We start from the raw sequence: 25,594 nt of genomic DNA, 5'->3' as shown, positions 1-25,594 counted from the left end.
CAGTCAACGAATGCGATTTCAATAAACTCAAAGGTATATTTATGACAAATTATGCGACAGAAACAGTTTGTAAAAGTTTGATAAATACCTCAAGACGGAAAAATGAACTTACAAGCAAATCACGACTATCATATTATTAATATTATTATAGCGAACCGTGATTCATAAGCACATAATATATGTAGCGTTTGTAGTGTCACGTCTCCGAAAATTCATGACACTTTTTAAAGAGAAGACACGTAGTGCTCACATATTTCATTTCAACGCAGCACGGAGATTAATTCAGCGCCATCTTTACTTCACGCTACAGTTTTAACAAATTAAAAGAGAGAACTATAACATGAAGTCTGGTCAGGTGACCTTACCACGTGATTACTTATTGGTTGACAATCTCAATATGCCTTGAACTGATCGAAAAAATAACTGGTACAATTGCAAATGTTGTGCGAAACAAATAAAGGTGAAAACTCGGAAAACATGCCAGCTGTGAAAAGGAAAAGTTTTGGAGCGTGGTAAAGTGAGACAGGATAAACCCATGTCTCTCTCGTTCATCACAAACCCTGATGGACACCACGACCATGAGTTCTATAATTAAGCATCAGCCACACTATAGCAATGTCAACCAATCACAGCTCAGAGCAGCGCCCACGTGAGTTGAAAATGAACCGTTGAGAAAGGAAGAACAAAGATCACGTGATCTGATCCGACATAGGGAAGTGTGTCTAGACATCTCGCGAGACGAGCCAACAATGTCTGACGCTCAGTGCAACCGTACTGTATAGTAATATACCGTGTAAACATAATAAAACCGGGTGTACATCTGGCTGACTTGGCCCTGTTCCAAGGGTCTATTCCAGGATTAAAGGGCCTTGTGACTCATGGGTCATTTAAAGGTCCGTAATCATTCTCAACAACTAAAAACACATTTTCGTCAATGTAAAGTTTCATACACTACAATTCAAGATCTATGCAATCGGAAGGAAAATTCTAGATATACCTAAATGCTATGACAAAAACATTTTAAGGTCATGTTTGAGTATAGCGATCGTGGAGCACGGATATAGTTACAAGAGAGTACTGAGTACTGACCATCTAAACACAATAATTGTAGCTAAGTGGTCCGAGATTTGGTCCCATGATCTCGTACAGTAGAATGAGCTCCGCTGCTCAGCGTGATTGCTGTAATGAACCAGTAATTTGGTTTGGTTCCAGTAAGCCAGGAACCCGGTAGGAAGGCTAACAATGAAACTTGTATCGAAAAAAAAACTGACGGAAATAGGTTTGAAATCCGATATTATAGTATTATAGATCCTATCATATCCGTGCTTACGCGGAAATTCTATTTTTGGCCATTTATACGGAAACACTTGGAACATACCTTTCAAGAATTTAACTCATTGATGAACGATGAAGTCCTTCTGCAGAAACGAGACTTATGGTAACAAAGAGAAATGAATTTTGTCAAGCTGACATTTTGACGTGCAAGTATAATAGATATACGCGGGGATCTATTTAAAACTGGTAAAAGGGCCAGGGGTTTGTCCTTCAAGTTTTTAAAACTCCCGGAAAAACGTTAAAAATTTGCAAGCTCGTGAGAATGTGCCAATGAACTTGTTGTTGTAGCGATGTGTGAAGCACTGAAGGTGCTACTTTCTGTCACATTGGAGTTATCAGAAGCAATAAAATAAAATACAGATACTCAATAAACATTTTACATTCTAGTAAAAAAAACTAATTAGCTTCACTAAATTTCGCTCTAAATCACATTCCATGGTGGGAAACTGTATCATTAATTAAACCTGAATACCTTAATTAAATGACAATGAAGATATTATTTAAGTTATCGTGTTACAGGAACGATTTAAATGTACACGTGGCACAATAGAACAGAACAAAGATCAAGATTTGGAACATAGCCAGATTAATTACTCAGGACGAAACATTTCCTAACTGGACAAGCCAATCTTAACTAATTATCTGATTAGCTAACTCATTAACTTTTGAGATTGGGAATTATCGGACAGGTGCCAAGATAGTTATATTCGGGGGAGATAGATAATCATGTCTTGTAATTGTTGTGGCAAAATTCATTATAGTTAATAAATAAAAGTAATATAACGGAGTTGAAGAAAGCAGATTAATAGTAGGCTCCGGGTTGAAATCACAATGAAACATAATATGAATAATATGAATAGGGCGGTGAGTTTCAATGTGAAAGAAACCTGTCGTTTCCGAGTGGGCCTTGTTATACAACATTCACTCCAGGAAATGCTCTATTTAAGACGGGTACGTGTTTTTACGTTTTCTATTTGTCAAATGTAGCCGGCACTAGTGAAATGGTTGGCTTACTTAGCATAATATTATCAAGTACCAACCAACTTAATAAGTAGGTGCATACCACACCATGACCATGATCATCGAGAAAAAGTTAAATCTAAAACATCAGAAAGGGTTCTATCGCAGTAGATTTTTACTTGCCCTAACAATATAAGGAGCAAACTGAAACAAGAAGTTCGGTTTTCGTGCTTCCCAATCTTTTGTAGAAATTTAGTAGAAAGCATTTTAGTTTCTAACTTTGAAGATTTCGTAGAAAATTATTTAAATTTCGACGCACACAAATTTCATAAGGTGCACCTTAAGTACGACACCTTGTGAGCTGTCTTGATGGAAGTCCATTACAAAAATGAACTCAATAGCCAACAGTCAAGCTGAGTCCAGTATTGAACTTTAAAGTGGTTGAAGGAGCAGGGAACCAACGAAGTCATGTTAGATTTGCCAGAGCCTAGCTATGGTAAATTTAAATTAGATGGGCTATGATGGTATTCTAGCACAAGCTTGTATATAATACGATAGTTAATATTTCCCATATTTTATGATTAAACCTTGTGACTTCGCTACTTTTAAATACATAGAATTAAAATACGGCTTGATACAGAAAAACATTTAAAGAGCGTTTTTAAGAATTGAGTGAATAGTGAGATACTAATACGATCGGCGAGACAAAATGACATTATATGGATTGACAGTAAAGATCAAGGTTCTGTGATTTAGGATGACTGCTTGTAAACTGTAATTTGATAGCTAATACTGTATTTATGTCAATCGAAACGACAAATCCAAGAAAAATAATATGATATTGTATCGTATAAAAGTATCACATCCAAAGAAAGTTCGTTCTAACACTTTTGAACATTTAAAATATAATTTAGAACATTACAGTAACGTTATTCTAATCTCAAACAGAAAAAGTATATTTCAAAGATTTGTGTTTTGATCATATGATCGTAGTGATGGTGAGTGAGAAAATTTTGGGAGTGCCAGCCAGTAACTCTGTCAAATGAACAGCCAACTGAGGAGTGAAACTAAGCCGTGCGCGGTAAGTTAGCCAGTGTCTGAGAGCCGGTGTTGCCGTGGTGAACATGCGGAGGCAAATTTCGATTGCAAGGCAGCTCTAACTGATGATGAAAACTGAAGAGGAAGACTGAACGGGAAGTAAAGAAAAGGTATGGGAAGGATCCAGCTGAGGTCTGGCTCATGTCAGGAAGTGATGAAAAACTCACAGACAAAATCATCCGTGGCTGTCTACCCCGTCTAATGATAGATACAATGTGCGAAGGAAGCAAAACTTATTAGTTACACGAATGACGAAACAGAGTGTAAATATCTTAAGTTCTATTGGAATTAATAAGAGGAAACAAAAGAGCTTATCATTTGCAATGGGATCAGAAAATAGAAACGTTCAATTGTTCTCTGTTCCCTCATCAGACACAATATGGCGGGAGCAGAAGATCGGCTCCGATAAGTTAAGCAGCACAGATAAAATTGTTGTTTGGAATAAACACAGATCACGATACTTAACAATAAACAGTAAACACAAACAACCTATGCAGCTACTAGAACGAGTAAAAAACTCGAACCTAATTACAATCCAGACTATTTACGAAACATTACCACGCGCACGCCTCACGTACCGCCCACCTCATCAAACGGCTGTACAAAGAAACCAGCGAGGAAACACTGAACGTAACTTGCGCGCAATTTCATGACAATTTTGCACGTGAGCTAATCACTAGTGTACTGCCGCGTAAAAGATTTGCGCGATGTTTTCCTATCATAAATATTCAATATGCAAGATGGATATTTTAACAGCTTTATCCGCTTGAAGCCTACAGATAAAATAAAGTTTAATTGGGGTAATAATGTAATAATCCTAATTCGTTCACAGGTCACATGAAAAGGGCATTAAGCAATCATTAAGACTAGAATCGTTTGACGATCAAGTAGCTATCATGTAAATTGTAAGTACAGATATTTCAAATACCTAAGTTACATTATCTTCAGAGAAAACTAGTGTTAGCTCACAGAACGGATACACACACATGTGGCAAATGGAGCACACACACACACACATTCATACACGGATATGTGTATTTCTTTATTAACATTTATTGTTGATACACGAAATTTACACTCTGGGGAAGCCAGTTTGGGTGTAAACTACCACGATAGCAACAACACGATTAGAAGCTGGTGTGTACAATTAGAACGATTATGCTTTTACAAAAGCCGAAATCAGAAGCGATGAAGGAAATACAAAACATTCCTAATTCTAATTCGAAGAATTACGAGAGGAGAATTTGTCCATTTTTGCCATTTTATTCCGGGGTCTAGATTCTAGAAACCAGGTAGAAAGTAGATAATTTTATAATTAATAGAGTTAGTAAATAGAGATGGTAAATAGAGCATGAAAATGTTAAATGATGATTTAAAAAACACTTACCCCTTCTTTCGCTGCATTCCACTCTGAAAAGATGATTTGTTAAAAGCAGAAAACATGAAAATATCCTCTTACAATTTGCATATAATTCACTCGAAGTTGTAAGTAAAAAATCCCCTTTTCCTAATAATATAACCCTACTTCCCTTTCTCTCAACCCATTAAAAGAAGACTAAAAGGCCATTAAAAAGCCAGACATTTGGATGGAAAAATAACACTGTCTGAGATTTCAGTAAAATGTTCTTTATTTTTGCTCCTGGATTGAGAGACGTGAGTGGCGAGTGCATCAGTGCAGTGCTATCTGATTTAATGAAAGTAATGGCCACTCTAAATAGCTGAATTGTTATTACCCCGTTTTTGTGAAAGGTCACAGAAGTTTCTATTTGACATCCATCAGCGGAGTCCAGAGTCAACACCTATGTTGGGCAGACTGCTTTAAACTTTCAAGACGATTTACACACTTGGTTCAGTTAAGTTTCAATCTAATATTACAAAGGATGAGACGAAAGTTGACTGAACAGTCATTCATGGCGACGGCAAATCGTTAATAGGGTTTATCCCCGTTAAGATAGCCACCAAAAGAGGATAACTATGCAATTATGTAATTAACTAATGGGATAGGTGTCTTCGTAAAGAGCGATAGTAATCTGCCAAATGGTTGTAAGTTTTAATGAAATTACAAGATAAGGATTAGTGTGAATTGGCCATGCAATCAAAGCCCGGCCAATGACGAAGCTTCGGCGCCGATAATAACCAATAACAGGAGAGAAACTAAGAGCAGGTACGTCCTGCGTGACACCACGTGACATCACGTGGGTTGATCAAATTAGGAGAACAGTATTAGAAGTGGAACACGTGCTTAATGAGTTTGGAAAACAAAGATAAGGTTCCAAAAATACACGATATATGCACTATGAAGTGGGAGCCTCCCACTTCATGGTGAGTATCGTGTATTTTTGGACTCTTATCTTTGTTTTCCAAAACATTGGTCGGCGGGTAAAATGATTCGTGGGAATTGTGGGATAATGGAGATTTAAAGAGAAGGAAACTACCGGTATGAGGTAATAAATAAACAATTTTAGATTTTAATTAGATTCAAATGAGATTGACAACTGAAGAAAGATAAAAAGGTAGATAAAAAATGATGTAACATAACAGTGAATCACTGCTCTACTTGAAACTTTGATGGAAAATACAGATAAAAGAAACACCTCGATGGAAGATTGTTCATCAATGATCTTTTAAATGCTTCTTTAAATTTCGCATCGAGAAACATTACATTAAATTACATAAAATTTGATGACTGTTGATTTTCGATAGCTTAATGAACTCAGTCATGAATAGAAGTTTTAGAGATGCTCACTTTTTCACTTAATTTTGAACAAAAGATGACAATTATACTTGATTTCCTGGTATAGATTTTGAGAAAAACTTGTCTGATTTCTAACAAATATTTGATTCTGAAGAACACAAGAGAGGTCCTCATGAGTCATGACCGAGAAAAAAAAAAGCCAAAGCCATTAAATTAACTATTGGTCGATTTAGTAGTGCAAATGGTCAGTTGTAATGGTCAGAATCCCGAAAGAAAAATTGAGATGAAAACGATATCGATCATACATTAGCCAAATCGCTCGCAATTTGCCCATAACAAAATGGCGTCTCAGACCTCAGTCATATCGTTGTTTACAATTTTTGCAGAAATTAAAACCACTGTGTAGATGATAACCTCCGCCGCTCTTATTCTATTTCTATGGGAGTGGCCACAGTTACACCACATATTATCTTACTTTGGACCGCTAGGGCAGTAACCTCAGATTGATTTCACGTCATAGTCCACTCTGACTCAATCATAAAATTGCAACTCGACCACTAAGTTATCAACTGCAATATCTTTGATTAAATTTCTGGGCCGATCAAGCCGTTCGTAACACAGCTATAAACGTATGAGCTCATGTTTGGTTGAAAATGATCTAAAATACCGATCATAGTGGATCACTGGTCTCTGAGATCACTGAAATTAACACAGCTATTTTTGGTCAGTTTTACATCGACTATCGCAGATGACTTATTGTAAATTATCAACAAAATGTTAAAGGTACTTTGCATCCGTATTTACTATCCATCATCACACGAATATTCTAGTGGGTACCAAGAAACAATATCCTAGCTGCGGTCAGCGCGGCAAATTTTGGACAAATTTCCTATGACACCGTTTTCAGGATCTACGTCACACTATAAGGCAAATTTCCAACAAAAATGGTTAATTTTTAGCCATATTTGGTCACATATAACGTGTTCTCATTCGAGAATGAGTAGCAATAACAAAATTGAGTAGTGAATGACAAATTTAGTAATATGAAGTATTGAAAAAGTTTCGCAACCACTACACGTATGTTGTAGGAATGGAAATCGAGTGGTAACAAGGACGAAATTTAAAACCAACGCGAGATGGCTAGACACAGTCATAGACATAAAGCAACTTGTGACTCATTAAATACAAACTGCGGTCAACATAATTTCATGACCAATAATAATTTATTAATAATAATTATTATTTCCTAGCAAAGAAGCGCCATTAATTTTCTCAGTTCGGGATTTTCTCGTAGAAATCATACGGCCTGGATACTGATCAGCTGCTTTCATAGTTCAAAACGGTATTTATAATTAATTATTCCACTTAGTTAATTGCTCCGCTCAATAATTATAGCTGATTATGAACGCGGTTCATAATTCAGTATGTACTAATTTGACCAAAACCCATAATCATGGGTAGAGTGGACCGCTGCCAGTGTCTCTCTTTCCCAAACAAAAGGAAATGATATTAATTTGATTGACCGTTCTCAAATGCAAAATGATACCGAGAATGAAATCGGTCGCTCGCTTTTCCCATTCATTCACGGCTTACAAATTGTAATAAGTTTCGATTGATTAGGTACATCAATCAGATGCTGTAAAAATCTCTTTGGGTTGCGTTCGGGTCGATACCTAGTATTTCGGGGTAAGGGTGGTAGTTATTACTTATTGAATTAGCTGAAGTTTATTGAATCTTTATTGCTGAGTACAGCTGCCTTTGGGCAGTTCTTCTTAATCTATTACAATTGTAAATGAATGGGAAAAGCGAGCGACCGATTTCATTCTCGGTATCATTTTGCATTTGAGAACGGTCAATCAAATTAATATCATTTCCTTTTGTTTGGGAAAGAGAGACACTGGCAGCGGTCCACTCTACCCATGATTATGGGTTTTGGTCAAATATCATCTCTTTTTGATTATAATGTCAGGGTACTTTATAAAGTCGAAATATAAACTGATATCTTCATTAATAAGGAGGAAGTTTCAACAATTTCGAAATTTTTTCTTTAAAAACATTTCCTTGTGTTTAGGTAAGCATATCGGTCGATCACTGACTGAATATGCCACTTAATACTCATTCAAGTTGGCATTAAATTCATTTATAATGACATTAAACTGTCGTGGCAAAGCAGAATTTGTTGGAAATCACAAATGAGCAAAATTCTCACCTTTCGCACGTGCAAACTTTGAGCGGACGTTGCGTGCGCATCCAATATTGAATCGCCGTAAAATTTTGCATGTAATTGTTGTATATATAGCTTGATAAGCATGCAAAGTTTCAAAGTATTTCAAGAAGAACTGTTATCACAACGGCACTCTAAAGTTGACAGAAAATGACGAAAACAGCAATTTTCAGTGATTTTAGCAATTTTCTATCAATTTGGGCGTGTCCCCACGTGTGCAACTTTTCGATTTATAACTTTAAAACTAGCCTAATGCACAATTTATATCTATAGGAAGCAGAATTGAGCTCCACAACCCAAGGCATGGCCCAACACCAGAGAATACTAAATCGCAAAATTGACGTTTTTATAAAATAATTCTTCAAAAAAGCACAAACTTCAATGACGAATATCTTTATGAAGGAGCAAGCTAGAAAAACTTTCCGGTAGATTTTCAGAATGCTTGAACAATTATCTAAGATGAAAATTTCCTCAGATTTTGAATAAAATTACTTTTTAATGGTGTAAAATCATTTTTAAAAGTTATTACTTTGTCAACAAGAATTGCGTTTTGGCGGACGCTAGATTTCCATTCCACATTTACTATAAATTTAAATATAAGCTCCAATCAGCTCACTTCAATCTTCATGATAATAATATTGATAAATTATGCATCAAATACGGGAAACACTTGAAATTCAGTTCAACTTAACTTGTATCTGTAATTCAAGAAATTATCAGCAAAGGTAAACTATACGCGTGTACACATCAATACACTACGCGTGCAACGTACAAATTGGGCGTATTACCTAATATTAATATTATACATTACATGCATCATATACATTAAAACACAGTCGCGCCGCGCATTCATAGATCACATGCTATCTATACATCACATCTCCGCAAGCAATCCTCGCGCGCGCGCAAGTTTTTCGTTGCTTGGTAACGAACGGAAGTAAGCAAGGAACACGACATATATTTGACCCACCTACCGCAATCTCCAAAATCCACGTTTTTCTGCAAAAACCTCCATTCGTAACCTTTCACTATTGCCTTTTTACAAAAGGGTGAAATGGAAAAAATCAAGTTTTAAAAACGGTTAACTTGATGACGTCATCAAGGGGTGTTCATGACGTCAAATAATTTGTTTATACAATGTAAACTAAAGTGTAAACAATTATTTTCAAGACCTGTGGTCGGAAATGGCTGTATCTTTTTTACTTTTGAATCTATGGACAATTAAATACAGGCTACAATTGACTGGCAAAGCGTCTATCCCTGAATATATATGTATATATATAGATAGATATCACGACAATCTGTTGTAAAACAGGGGTTCTAGAAAACCCACTTCCCGATGTTCCTGTAACGTGTACTAAAGGGGGTATAATAGTAAAGGGGGTATAATAGTAAAGGGGGTATAATAGTAAAGGGGGTACATAGTATACCCACAATAAATGCACCGGTCGTGCTTGCCAGCACTGTGATTATTCCAGTTTGTGCCATCATACGGCAATATTCTTCGATTGCACCTTCCAGAACACTTAACATGTTGTTAATATTGTCGATCATACTCCTATAGTTTGAAAACTGAGCTCATACACAGAGTAATAGTACAAATTATTCATCTAGAATCGGCGGGAAACAATTGACAGTGAACAAGAACTAGTGAGATTAGACTACGACCCAAACTTATGCTATCCGAGAAAGATTTATCTGAAAATTAGCCGGATATTAAAAGGATTTTCGGGTAAAATTTCATATGTAGGTCTTCACGATTAATTTTCGTTAAAATGAGTCTTTATGGCTACTTTCGTTCGAAATATCAAGATAATTGAAAATGCCCACCGTAAGCGAAAGTTGTTGCCTTTAAAAGTATAAATATATAATTTATTTTTAGTCAAATGTTTTATGGTTCCAATGCATTGGTTGCTTTCGCTTTTTCTTGCCTGCAGCTTGACAGAAATAACATTTTATGAGCACCTATTAGCTTGAAAAAGGGATATAAATAGAGCTAGAGTCCACAAAATTATTCTATAAAGACAAGTTCGAGGCAAATCAGAAGTCCTGTGACTGTGGGCTACAGCTTTAAAAATAAAATAATTGTCGAAAATGTGAATTTTTAATTTTAGCAGCAAGAGATATCTGATTCAACTATTATTGAGCTTTAAAACGAGATCAAGCATAAAGCGGCCCAACGAGAGCTCAGAGCATGCCAGAAATGCCCCCTTTTCCACAACAATCCCAACAATCTGGTGTTTCCTTGGAATTTTGCCAGCCTCATGAATCTCCTGCTTTAAGCTTGAACAATGGACATGAATTGTACGATATAAAGGACGTACGTAACTATTGGCCTATCCGTCTTTAAACACGATGTTCATTAGTCTAGGGCCGGTCAGAATGACCAACATTTTGAATATTCGTGAAATATGATACACTGAGCTGCGAATCAAATAAATTGTAGTTACTTAGTACTTACATATATATAACTTGTATATAATTTACGTCCTTTAGCTTCAGTCTCGCTTAATTTGGTTCACTACAATTTAAGTCTCAATTTTTGAAATTTTTGGTATTAGACTAACTATTTGGTTATTCAAATAAATGCGTGTGGCTGATGAAGAAAAAAATCTTCGTATTATATTACTAAGTCAATTCCATACAATTTTAACAAATCATAATGTTGTAAATAATCCACTGCACGCTGAGAAATGTTCTAAGCATGAGTCTCTCTGTCAAATGTGCCCAATACATATTCGCAATTAAAATTCAGTAAATATCACAAGCCCACACTCCACAGTAATTTAGTTTGTAATATTACACAGTGTCTTAACCAATCCTGACAGACTGAAGGTTCTGTGGGCTGCACAAGTTTGAAACCCTGCAACAAAAACCAATAATATACGGCTCCAAAAGAACCATTAAAAGAACACAATTCAGAAGTCTAGACATAGTGATTGTAAAGCAATTCCTTCAATAACCGTAAGGCCGAGCCGTTTAATGCGGTTATCATATAACTTGCAGGGCGATTTATTGGTAATGATCATTAAAGTCTTACAAGATAAAGGACGGTTTTGATTACGATTTTATTGTAAGATCTACGAAATACGAGGTTCCATTTCCACCGAGACTTTTTAACCCATTATTGCCCATCGGATATTTATAACATGTTGTAAACTACCATATCAAATGATCGCTGGAGTGACTAAACCAGTTTATAATTAAGACTTAAGAGGGTGAAACTGGAAGTATTTAATATTTGCACCCCAACTTTATATTGGAACAAAGTTGTTAGGCTATGCTGTTTATCTTTAGGTGAGCAAATACTGCACTCATTTATGATTTCAACGAGTTTCAATTATGTTGGGCATACGGTATTTAAGGGAAACATAATGAACAATTTCAGTGATATACTTGGACAGATTTAAATTGTAATAAGAAATGCAGCTTTGAGTAAATATTTGCTATGAACCATCCGACTACCATGCCAATTACATGTACAATATAATTGTACACTGTACAATAATTCACAAGTGTTACATATCTTTTGAGCATGGCATCATCTTACGGCACTACTTAAGATGGGAGCATTGCAGGAAACTGTGCTAAACATTACATTAAAATCTTGTGACCAGTATTGTCATTAACAAATCCTCTCATGATGTGAGTTCGAGTGGTTATCCTCCCATTCATACACATACAAAGAATCCCATGAAAGCTTTAAAATATTGAGCATCACTATCACTTCCATGACCACTTTGACCAGTACATCCCTTATGCCAGGAACCCCAAGAGGCCAAGATCTGACATAAATCGGCGGTCATGTGCTCTCAACAGTGTAATGTAGTGTAAAAGTGCTGCTCCGTTTAACTCTCCACTGTTTCCTACACGCCCCAACATGAGCTATAGAATTCGTGTTCTATGTGCAATAATATTGTGCATCGGTTAGCTTCCTGTCTAGACGTACTGTCTAGAATTAGCAGGGACTGGCTTGTGAGGGAGGCGTTACCAGACCTGGCTTTAGAATAGACGTCACCAGCAAGGGAAATTAATGGAGGAAGGCAAATAGGGTATGATCAATTTGTCTGGTACTAAATTAATTCGGATAGTAAAATGGTTAAGGCTGTTATGTGGTGAATGACGGGGGATTAGAAAGTTGGGCGGAAGAGGCTAACAGTGACGAGAGAAGGGAGGCGGAAGAGGCGCAGGAGCACAAAGGCCTGGTATCCAATAGGCTGGCAGGAGTCGCTGCAAGCACAGCAGTACACAACATAACTTCACTGTTCAGCGAACAAACAGCTCTCATCTCCCCTCTAGACTCATCTCTATTGGCCTAACAATTATATTGAAACTTTAGCTGTCACCCCAGCGGTACATTATAATAAAAGCTCTCTCCCTCCCAAGCAGCAGGAGTAGCACTACCAGTGGTTAGACCTGCAGTACTACAATTACTATTATAGTGTATATAATATACTGTTACTATTATAGTAGTGCTATTGAGTGCCTCATGATAACTCCGTGGCTTTGTCACTACCTCCACCGCGTGACATTATTTAGTAGCACCGCCAGCTAGCGTAACATTGAATCTTTAAATAACAAAAGCCTCACAAAAATGTTTAATATATGTATGATATATTATTAACTTAGATAATATTCTCGAGTGCTGTATATTCAAACTGCTAGAATATAGTGAATAATATTCAGGTATTACAGCAACATATTTGTAAGTTACATTAGGTCTAATATCTCAACTTCCAAAATAGAGTCATATCTAGAGTAGATAAGGAACACAATTAGGTATGCATACTACCAGCTCAAAGCAATAATGCCGGCCACATATCGGGGACCGTGTCATATTAAATACAAAAGCTATCTGAGTCTGACGCATTATCCTAAGAAATGTGGTGAATAAGCATATTATTACTCGCACGAATCGGTTCGATTGGCTCACAATGTTATATTGTTAAATGTTGTTGGCGTGTGATGAATAATACGACAAAAGCTCTGACAAAGTGACAATGGAAAGCTTATGTTCTTACAAATCAGTCCTGACATTACAACTGGAGCAATTCAGCTGGCTCCTCTAAAATACCAAATCTCTCAAGATGAAACAACCATTTAATGCACTGAGTATTTATACTTTGTACCATGGATCACAATCGTGACCATCTTTTCTAGACGTCCCTAGCTTATAACCTTTATTCTCAAGAAAAGAGCCGATCAAATATCAATTATGAAAAAAAGAGGCTGATTACTGTAAGTCCAAAAGCTTAATTCATACTATAAATTATAGTTCTTCTCTCAATTATTTGCATAAAGGGCACTTTTCAGAAACTTGTAAGAAGATTGAAGATAATATATAGGCTTTCAAATAGATGAATGATTAAGAGAGTAGGGATCGTCTGAACTAAAATAGTAGGGCTATTTTTAGAGGGTTTACCGGTCATATTTACCTCGCCATATCTAAAAATAAACACAATTCATTTCAGTTCTAAACTAAAATATGTAGAAGGAGCTCATCCAATTTTAGAGGAGGAAAATGGCATACTGACTTCAGGGCGCATCAATGATTATAGAGTTCAGATGGTCAGACCGAATTAGAGTGGAAGTCAATTATACTATTTAATTGTCTAATCCATCTCAACTGTTGCAATCTTCATGAGACCGCCGTTTTCTCCTGAGTTCCAAACATTAAATCCTCCTTGCTAATTCAGCGTGATTTGAGTACTTGATTATGTGACCTTCACGCAACTTGCTTCTTTACATGGTATATAATATAAGCTCCACAACATAGCAAATGTACACATTATAAGTACCCTCGCTGTGTCGTGACGCTCCGTACAAACCCTGTAAGTAGCTACTTTGTGTGTTAATTATGTGTTAATTATGTGATTTACACCACAGGTCATATGATCTCTGTGCCCCTTTATTACTATAAAGTATGGGTCTGTTAAATTGTAGAACTGCTGATCCTCAGAGCCTGTATAACTATATATATACTGTATATAATCCAATCTCTGAAAAGAAACGCTTCGTACAGGAAAAGTTAAGATGGTTACTGCAAAAAGTGTTAATTAAAAAGTGCATTTAAAATTAAAAATACTTGTTATTTTATTTCTTGGACAATTTAAGCCACCGAAGAATTTGTGCTGTCATACCTCTAAATAAAAAAGAAAATTCGCCAGCTCTATTTTCTGCATTAAGAAATTATGTTAAAATGCTTTCATTTAAACTTAAATAGAAATTTTAGATACTCAGATAGGTCATGACTTTTGACAATAATCCCAAATTTGAAACATAAAGTACTTCTACAATTGGCTAATGATGCGGACAAAACATGCGCATTCCACGCAATAAACCACTGGTATAACAGTACAATAGCCCGGTCTAATGCATGAAGGCTGCGTACCTGGCATCGATACAAATTCCTCTGTCTCTGCCTCTCTCTCTATTTTGATGTAAGCCAAGTAATACTGTATACAGTACACACAGATGTGTAGTGAGCACTACTACACAGCAGCAATATATATATATTTTATATTATATATCCGCTGTGCAGTGCATTATAGATAGCACTGTACACGAGGTTGGTAGCGTGATGAGGTGCAACAGTCCTAAACGTGGCACATTCAGCACATTCAGCACTTAGCAGGTGAGCGAAACAAAGGACTTATCTCTAGTGTTATAGCTCTATAGCTTTGTAACGCTGGGAAACAAAGGGTTGGAAGCCAAGTATATTTTATCACGAGATTATGTTGTTTGAGTAACATCAATTAGGCAAGTTAAGAATATTATTATCGATAGTTACTGGACATTAAGCTATATCTGATCAGGTGAAAGCTGAAATAAGCCATGGAATTTTCAAATTTTATATTGCTCTTTGAAGCTACTACAATCATGACACATCACTTGCGATCCCTTGGAACTGGAACCATGAAATTCGGCACAAAGTATTTAGAGTATTTAAAAAATCAAATGCGGGGTTAAAAGGCCACTTCAGAAGACGTCACCTTTAAATATCTGTTTAAAACAAAATTTTCTGCATCATGACGTAAATATTTTCTCTATAATAAATAAGGTATCTTTCTAATACATTTCTTTGTAATAATAGAAAGGTCGAGTTACATGGTCAACCCTTACTTTTAAGGAGGAACTATTTTGTAGCTTATACGGGCAGAAAACCGTGTCCATGCTGTAACCTCCCGATTAGACGGCTTACTATATTTTAGTATGCAATATTCTAATAACTCCCCTGTAGGTCAGTTCAGGGCAGATTCATGAGAAGTTGCCCTGAAGCTAGGGACAACACCCGGATCACCATTTCCGGGGTTAGATGGGCAATCTGCCAAAATTTCATGAGTGGTCACTGCCTGTTTCTGTCTAGTTCTAATGTACCGTCACAATAGTGACTTTAATATGTACCTGCTTACATTTTATCCGCTATTAACTATTTCTAAAGTTTTGTTGGTTAAGCTACTGAATATATGGCTAAATAACTTGAATATTCAAAATCAATTTCTCAGACACCTTACCGGGACATAACCAAGAAAGTTAGATAATTTTAATGAGTTGGCATAAATTGGCTACTCAAGTGTCAAAATACGATTTAAATACCGTGGTAATTTAAACAGATTTGATGTGATCAATGATTTGATAAACTTGCAAACGGCGCCCTTCATCAGTTTGGCGTACTATCGCTAAATACTTGCAATTATTTTCATCTTTGGTTCAACGAATGGAGGGTCTTCAACAAATTTCATCTAAATATAATGTATCATGGCACACGGTAAGTGTAATTAGAGTAGGATTCAAAAGCTAAGAGAGAGAGAGAAAGAGAGAGAGAGAGAGAGAGAGAGAGAGAGAGAGAGAGAGAGAGAGAGAGAGAGAGAGAGAGAGAGAGAGAGAGAGAGAGAGAGAGAGAGAGAGATGGAAGCAAGCCAAGTAAAATTGGAAACTTGCCAACTGTGACTGACAAAGAGTAAGACCGTAAGAGGGAGAGATCATTGATGTGGAGGTTAACAGAGGGGGCCATTAATTACCGGCTCGGATAATCTGTAACCATGCTACCTGCAAACCTTTTAACCTGCGACCTGCAAACCGTTCAATCTGCACGACCAATTAACAGATCGGGGGAATGTTGCTGGAGTTGAGGTGAAACTTGTTGGAACAGTGGTTATGGAGAATATTACGAAGCGAAAAGACAGGCTAACTACAGTACAGTTTACAGGTAAACTATCTAACGACGCATAAATTTGATGAAGGAGCTGTGAAATACTGGCTGCTAACAGGAATATACTGCTGTGCGTGATCCTTAACCAAACCAAGAGTCAACTACGTGACCATGGAAATTGCTCGGTTAGCGTTGAATGTTGACTAATATGGTCAACATGAGCCCATAATCTAAACCAACGAGTAGCCAAGTTATTGTCAGAGAGTAACGTGGCTGTGACAAGATTTTCCAATTCAGCTCAACTTTAATTAGCCATGTTGACATAAATTATGGGCATAGCTTACATGTTAGGTTACGTGACCGCCGCTACAAACCATGGTTTCCCACGCAAAATATGACAAGTTATATTGTTGATGAAGGAGTTCCTCAGATTGTCTATAGTTGGGGATGGCTTCAAATTCTTGGATGCCAGTTCCTCACTTCCTGTCGAGGGAGTACATACAAATAAGATTTTGAGTTAACTATCAGTCTCGGCAACTACTAATTGATAGTTGATATAACTAGTAACATCTCGTGGGATCTGTGAATAGTTTTGCCGGGGGGGGGGGGGGGGGGGGGGGGGGACGTGACGTTGGGTGGTTTTTGGGTTTTTTTTCCTTTTTTTGATACTTTTTATCTAGTTTGACTACATTGAAAACAAGTACCGCAAAAGCCGGCAAAAGGGGGTGGGTGTCTTACTTATTATCTGAAAAAACAGTTAGTACTGCGAAGGGGGTGGGTGGGTCTATTGAAAAATTCCAAAATTACACTTAGTCGACGTCGCGTCCAAAACTTAGTACCTCATCCCCCCCCCCCCCGGTTTGGCCCTTGATTTAAACTCCTTAAAATCCATCCACGTGACCAAAACGGAACTAACCACAAGGCTCACCATAACCAACTCGCAATTATCTCACAACAATTATGTAACAGAATCTCATGCTGAAATTATTACCGTACGTGCACACTCAACACGTGCTATTATACACAGGACCAAGACGGTCTAACAATACTTGAGCCTCGTGACTGAGTACCTTCAACTAAAACCTCGTGACTGAGTACCTTCAACTAAAACCTCGTAACTGAGTACCTTGAACTAAAACCGCGTGACTGAGTACCTTCAACTAAAACCTCGTGACTGAGTACCTTCAACTAAAACCTCGTGACTGAGTACCTTGAACTAAAACCGCGTGACTGAGTACCTTCAACTAAAACCTCGTGACTGAGTACCTTGAACTAACACCTCGTGACTGAGTACCTTGAACTAACCCCGCGTGACTGAGTACCTTCAACTAAAACCGTGGTTAACTCTGTCACGGGTCTCTCACTCTCTTTCACTCTCCCTCTAGCTCTCGGCACATTTAAAGTCGTTTGTTTGTCATCCGATACTCGCACTAACCCAAACTTTATCTAATTTCAGAGATGAAAACATAATGACCGCGCTGCTGACCCTCAACAAAGTCAGGGCCGTTTTCCAGTCTTATGCTATAAATAACTTTTAATGTACACCACCTGCAGTCTTGTCTTCAGATTCATAACACTAACAGAGACCAACACATTTAATTTCAGGCCAACGGTCGTTCAATTATTTTAAAATAAGATAACATATCCCTCGGTCTACGGTTACGCCCTTGCGTGCATCCACAATAGAACAACTTATAGGATCAGTTTTAATAAGCACTTTCAATCAACACAACTATTAACAGTTTTGATGGTTCTAACAATACATAGTGCACTGGTTGCTTTCTCAATGACATCATTATCATATAATGGTAAATATAGTGGCAAATCAACGGAATAATGGTACAGCTGCTGAGAATCTGTGTTGGGCAGCAGTTTAAGTGATTTGGCATTTTTTACACAGTTATGTTATTTGTACGGGTAAAAGTAAAGAAATGTAGATGGTCAACATAATGGCAGAAACTAAAACAGCATACTTCAAAACTCAAAAGTGATCTAAGACTTACATACTATCCGATCCGACTAGATGGTCGTACGGCAAAAAGTGATGACTAATGACATTTATCTTGTATATTATAATTATAGAACTGTAAATTAGTGGCTCGTGTCTGACGAGTCAACCAGCTCAGCTAGGATGAACTGGGAATCGACTGATCGTGGCCTGACTTAGATACGATACAGATATAAGACTTCGTTTATAATCTTCGATAATTAGTACCACGATAATTACTACGATAATTAGCACTAATTGGTTCTAATTAGTGTGTCTCGTGGGAGTAATTACAAAATAACATTATCACGCGTGACGCTTTATTTTATTTCAGGTAAAAAACACTAATTTTACTGTCCATAAAATTGAATAAGGTCAACCGGGGCCGTAAATTTCTATGATATGCTAATGAATAGGTCACCATTCTATTGGACGTAATTGTGTAAAACCAGCCGCGGTAAATTTGTATTACATACCTGTCTAAATTCCGTTAAGTAACGTTTCACGAAAATTACGATGACCAATTTTTTGAAAAACATTTAATTTAGCCGAATTAATTGTCTGAAAGACAAAGAATACTAGTGGAGAAAATTGCTGGGTTCTAGACTGTAGAGCACTAGACTGCCACCCCCGGACTTATTTAAACTATTTAAATAGGATTGCAGTGGTGAGGCGAATAGCTTTTACTAAACAGCTTTCCGGCAGTGAAATGTGTTTTATTGATGGATATCTCTTAATATTGAGCCAACTTGCTCCGATTGTGGCAGTTGTGGAGCAGGTTTCTTAACCAATGGGGGAGGGTTACAACTTGGGCGATCCAGGAATAATTCGGTGATTATAGTTATTAAATCCATTAAAACGGCAAACGCGACCACTCCCCGGGCCCCACAAAATCTTTTCTTCTCCCATCCCCTCCCCAATCGTAATCAAAGCTATTTCAAACTTGACAAAAGGTGGGAGAGTAATGCAAAAGAAAATCGTGACAGAGATTCGTATATTTGATAAATCTCTTCTGTCAAATCTCAGTCACGAGGGAAAAAAAACTATTGATTTAGTCTCCCAAACTTAGTAATATCAGCTAATCAATAACCAATTTAGTAATTACACGAACCTGTTCAGTAGACGTGTCCTCGGATTTAGCTAGAGTATCTGAGTTGGTCTGAGTCCCCTGAGTGGGTTCAGGAGAAGGGACGGTCCCACTCTCGTCCTTTACTTCTCCCACCACGCTCTCCTCAGATGTTTTGAGGGTGCTGCTTGTTGTGGGGGTTAAACAGTTAGTGGGGGTCATGCAGGCCTCGTCAGTCACCACCACAAGAGGGGTCTGCTGAGCGCTCTGCAGAGCGGTTGGTGTTTTCTGGGTGGTGTTTTCTTCCAGCTGGGTGGTGTTTTCTTCCAGCTGGGTGGTGTTTTCTTCTTCCGGTTGGGTGACGGTAGGGGCCGGAGATTTGGAGGGGGTCGTGTAGGTGGAAGGATGGTGATCGTTAACGGGTTCGAGGCAGGGCGGCTTCATGACGTTTTCTATGATCCGAACATGTTTAAGTGAGGTAGGGTCAGGGGGAGAGCAGGCTTCGGATCCTGGCTTAATCATTGAGGTTGTGGAATCTGAAATAGAGGGTGTCTTAGAATGAGCAGGCTTCGGATCCTGGCTTAATCATTAAGGTTGTGGAATCTGAAATAGAGAGTGTCTTAGAATGATTGAAAAATGTAAATACATTTCATCTCGGTAAAACAAAAGTGTAGGATTTTACTAGCTTTTTCAAGGTGGTTTACACTCAGCGTATATATAATATATATATATATATACATTAAATATATATATTGAGGATAGAATTTCTCGAATTTCTCAGGACTTTTTATGATGTGATCAAACATTTCATTAAAGTACCTAAAGTAAGTACTAAGTATATACTTGATGAGTGAATAGCACTGATCTGATGGATACATGTGAATTGCTGCGATCTGTTGTATTCAAATGGGCAACTTGAATCATGAAATGCGGGTATGATTTGATCAAGATGGGAGGAGTCAAAAAGGAGTATCTCTGAAGTGCCTCCAACAGTTTGTATCCAGATTCTGCAACAGATTCTGCAACACTGCAATGTCACTCTAATTAACTACTGCATAACATCAGAACGCTAACTACGAGATAGGAGGCCCCACCCCACAGTCCACACCATCATTAAACCATGAATTATAAACATTGTGCATACACTTTCCGTAGCAATAATGAAGGCCGTTCAGATTGAACTCGACATCTTTTAAGAGCATTAAATAGAGACGTATTATAGAGCATCCTGTAAGCTGTTTTCAGGTGCATTGGATGCTACTTTTAGGATGGCGCATTAAACTTGTGGGATCACCTGTTTAAAATACACGTGAATGATGTCAGTCTAGTATCCGGAAAATAAATAATAAACCAAACATGAATGCCCAATGCATATTACTCAACTCTCAAGTTTGAACTGTATTCCAAAATGACGTGCAAACTCTCTGACGTGGCTATTCAAAAAAACTTGTAAAACTCAAACTTAAATCAAAACATGCATTAGAACCAGCATCATTACTTAGTACTTACCTCCTGTTTTTATGTAATACAAGTCCCCAATTATGACATTGGCAATTTGTTCAAAACACGCATTAAGGACTTTCCGACCAAGGGAGACCAAAGGATTATAGTACAACGAGTAACCACTTTTTTCTACCATATTTTCGAGGAGTTATAGCCCGAGGAGCAATTAGGCAGCTAGGAGCTGAGCGTGTTTTGAAATTCAGACAGCAAACAACGAAATGACACTAGAGAATGGTTAATTGGCGCTAATGCACATGACCAAGCTGAACATTTATAACTTCGTTAATAAGCTATCCCGCACTGTAACAGCAACACTCTCAGCGTTGCTCTTCCTGTCATCACCGACGCCGGATTTTTTGTTGAAATATTTTTAACTGAATGGGCGTGAAAGTGAATTCATCTGAAGTATACAAGCTGGAACACAGGTATTTATTGGGAGATGGCGTTGTTTGTGGGCGGAAATTCAGGACGAAACCGGTAATTTCGTGCCGTTAATTTAGGGATAACCTGAGCGGCTAATTGCTGGTTATCATTAGTATCACGTGATGTTCATTCGGGCGACGTGTGTACGAATTAGTGGACTTGTCAACAGTATCGTACGCAGTTTAACAGGGTAGGCTAGCAAGGCTCTTCTTCGCCATCATATAACATTTCGTTTATGGTATGCTATACTTCAGGCTTCCTACATGGAACACACCTACCGCCATATATAAAAGCAAAAGACAAGAAATGACAGTCTAAATTTGACAGTATATTTGCCAGGTTGAGAGGGACAGAGGGTCTTACCAGAAAAATGTATTTTGTAGAATGTTTCCTGTTTTTAGCTAATCGAAGTGGGACTCTAAGTCGGCGGGGTATTCAGCACAAAATGACGTGAGGTATTAAAAATGAGGGACAAATAGAAACCTGTGGATCAGGACATATGTGTAGTGTTTACTATTATGAGAAATGATGGTCTCCATAACTTTTTAAGCTGAAAGATGATTTCTCTACAAAGTGTAACTTCGGGGTTTCAGTGTCCAATATGATACTGAACTTTCCGGTCTTACAATATGTCAGTTGCCTCTCGCATAACCTGACTCTTAGCACGACTTACATAACCTAATTTGGAAAAGTTCAAACCGTAAGCCGACCCGTGGATTATGATATTTATCTGCACTAATACAGGTATCCAACCTGAACCATTAACCAGGCAGCCATTCCGAAGAACGAAGCCAGCTGTAAATATTCTTGCAAAAGAATTATCGATAGCCGAATAACGGGAAGGCAAATGGGTACGAAGAACGTCAAATTTATATACAACTACAAGTTACAGCGTTTCAGGTAGGACAGCTATAATTTATAAGGGATTGGTTTGGAATGCAAACTTGGTTAAACTGTTAAAGCTATTTTTCAGTGAGAATTAGTCAGTTGGGTGATAGTGGAGTTGTGACCGAGAAATTATCGTTTAATACGAAACAGTCGATAAACAGCGATAAAGAGCGAAATTCAATGTTTAATGTGACACTTAAATTTAAATTTACTTCAAGAGTTAAATTTGCAGGTTGACAGAACTAGCGGATACATACTTAGATGATACATACTAAGAGGATACATACTTACTATTTCGAAGATATGTATTTAGTTTTAGCTTGCTACTTTAAATTTTCAATCATGGAGACCCTATTGATATCATTATGCGATGTCGTTGTCATGGCAAAGATCACATCTGGCTGATGGTTTTCATTAAGGTTTTTGCACGTAATGTGCTCCAGCACTCCTAAACATCTACACAAAGTGCAAAGTATTTCAACAAAAAGCGTGACATTAATGTCATCCACATTGCCCTAAGAACCCGCGAGCCAAATAAACCCACACGAGATTAGTTTTCGTAGATTAAGTATGTTGCTGATACCGCTCGCCTTATCAAACACAAAGAGGTAGAAGTTTCGAATTTTCACTCGAATGTAGAGGAAGGCAGAGGTCCGGGAAGAGAGCCAGAGGACCCAGAGGAAGTAGGAGAGGCTGGAGAGGTAGGACACTGACACAATATTGCGGCAGTTAGTGATGGCGCCTACCATTTGAGCCTTCATTCTGGAGTGGGTGATGGAGGGTTACTTGAATGATATAAACAGTTAGTTAATGAAAAATTCATTTAAATAGGAAAAAATATCAGTTTGTCAGTGGCCAGTGTTATCGGAAATGGACCAACATTTACACATAATATAAGATGCCCAGAAATGAACTGAGACATGATCTAGGGATTAGACTGGATCTAGGAGAGAAGGAATGGGATCCAACCGGTTTTTTCACTGTTTATATAGTCCAGAGGCACGTCACTTGGCGACATAAGGTGTCAGATTAAAATGTTCATGGTTATTTCTTTGACATGATATCGTAGGGCACTAAGGCGTGCGATTATCGATTGATCGGTATACGGGATTCGCTCATCGCATCGCATTAAATTTAGCACCTTGAGTTCGACTAATGGAACCGTGAGAACGAGATCGAGATGATCAAAGCCGCATTTTTCTTCGTTACACAGCTTGGGTTGACCAGCCAAATAGGCACATAAAGACATAAAGTTTCAAGGTACAAGGTAAATTCAGGACTACCTATTCGCATCAGTACTCAGTGGACGAGGAATATTGAATCGTTGATTTTATAGTTTACGACTTTTTTCTCTGAGTCAAATAAACGATGTCATTAATCTGGCATTTCCATTTGTTACGGTTATATGCAGGACCGGCGGATTTAAGTAATTCTTGAGTAGCAGTCCAGACAGCACAAGTCGGGCCGGTATCTTCCAATTGTTAGAATCCTAAGGGTTAGCTAGACCTAAAAGCGATTTTATTAACATAACCTTTTTAATATTCAATTAGTAGAACTCATGCCATAATTTTTTTCAAGCGAGTTACAAGCTGCGCTAGACAATCGCATTATCACCACCATTATACCCACCGTCGAGTTGCTAAATACAAAGAAGCTATATCAGCTAAAACACGTACAGTTTAAAATAGTCGGCTTCTTTAAGTTTTTTGTGGTGAATTGTCATCTCCAAGTAAAATTAGAGATGGACGAAATACTAACTATCATGTCACTATAACAGTCTCAGAAGTATTCTGTTTTTGTGAAGGTTAAAATGTTCCAGTCTCCCACGATAATAGGCTAACTTCGGCTATATACTATCCAAACAACTGCCACAATTTGACCTTGACACAACAAAAACCCAGGCCTCTCATTCCTGTTTCTAATTACGCAATGTCCACTGCTACAATTACCTGTCCAATATTTTTTAGACGTGTCAAATTATCGCACCTTGTTATCTGGGCAATTATGCTCGCCTTTCCGCACAGGTTGCCAGATGCCAAAGACTGGTTAGATTAGAAATATCTAGGAAATTAGCCATCAAATACTAAGCTCTTTTGTCGATTAGTTCTTTTGTCAATATTATGGAAAAATGCCTGATTAGCTGAGATTTTTGCCAGATTGTATGATGACCGATGAGCTGCTCGATCACGTCCAGAAAGTCGGTAAATAGACATTATGAATTCTTGCAGAAACCTAATACCCGTAATAAATTGCATATTCACAACTTCAGGAGTCGTGCGTGGGGATGCCGAGGGGGAGCTGTAATCACATACAGAGACAAATTTGTATTAGAAGAGTACGCCTCATTAGTCCCCTATCTAGATCCCAGTCAAACAAGGAAACATAAACAGCAAAATGTTGGCATCCGGCCAAAATTCAAACTTACGGTTCATTGAAATTGTTCAGCTTTAAAACTGTTATTATAGCAGTGATGTTTGATATAACATTGTTGCTTTAATAGTTAACACCATCTAAATATACTCTACTATATAAAACCTGAAACACAACTATTCACTCTTGAGGCTTCTAATGCACTGAAATCAAAAAACTGCAATTGAATGGACAGAAGCGCTCATAAACGCTGTTAGTATAAACATCACGCTTACAATAATTTTCACGAGTCGTATTATAAATCCTAATTCTAAAATTCCTAGTTTCAACATGTAATCGAATGATCGCCTTTGCTGCCAAAAAACATTGATAAATAATTAGAATTGTGTGTTTAAAAGAGATGATTACAAATTATCATATCGTTCTTAAATCTATATATTTTTGTTAAACTTCCATGTGGTTAAGTATCAATGTCTAGGAATCTCTGTTGTAAACGTCAAAACACATGTTGCTATTAAGTTACATACGTAAATTTGGCTGATGACCAAGTTAATCCGGTATACCATTTGATGAGAAGTATTCGTGACACGATTATGTATAAATTGTACTCAATTAGCAAACGATGTGAAATTTAATTTCGATGATTGTATCAAACTGTGGTTTGCTGTGATTGGTTACACCAAAATCACCCGGTTGTGTCAAACTAATCTATTGTGATTTTGTTGTTTATCCTTTTATATGCATCACAGATTCTGTATCAAGCCACAAAAGATAAAAAATAGACGTAATTTGCAGTGTTGACTCTCAGATGGACGGGGTAGTAGACTACAACAAAAATAACTTTGAATTGCAAGAATTTTTTCATTTTCCGTGAACAATAACAAAAATGATCT

At 37.5% G+C, this 25,594-nt stretch overlaps 2 protein-coding genes across 2 annotated transcripts in view; one reads left to right on the top strand and one right to left on the bottom strand.

The window, feature by feature from the left end:
* LOC134821097 (mitotic checkpoint protein BUB3-like) overlaps nucleotides 1-25,594 on the top strand; it is a 73,202-nt gene that overhangs the window by 38,600 nt on the left and 9,008 nt on the right. The gene's annotated exons all lie outside the window — the stretch shown is intronic.
* LOC134820672 (MAP kinase-interacting serine/threonine-protein kinase 1-like) overlaps nucleotides 1-25,594 on the bottom strand; it is a 49,195-nt gene that overhangs the window by 23,201 nt on the left and 400 nt on the right. The window contains exons 2-3 of the mRNA XM_063831180.1: nucleotides 19,563-20,053; nucleotides 4,781-4,803 (exon numbers count right to left, since the gene is read on the bottom strand). Coding sequence (XP_063687250.1) covers nucleotides 4,781-4,803; nucleotides 19,563-20,039 — 500 coding nt within the window. The 5' untranslated portion in view covers nucleotides 20,040-20,053. The remainder of the gene's footprint in view (nucleotides 1-4,780; nucleotides 4,804-19,562; nucleotides 20,054-25,594) is intronic.

This window comes from Bolinopsis microptera, chromosome 9, assembly GCF_026151205.1.
Source record: "Bolinopsis microptera isolate Bmic1 chromosome 9, MBARI_Bmic_1.0, whole genome shotgun sequence".
Lineage (NCBI taxonomy): Eukaryota > Metazoa > Ctenophora > Tentaculata > Lobata > Bolinopsidae > Bolinopsis > Bolinopsis microptera.
Note: the sequence above shows the minus strand (reverse complement) of the source record. Positions and strands in the feature narration are given on the sequence as shown.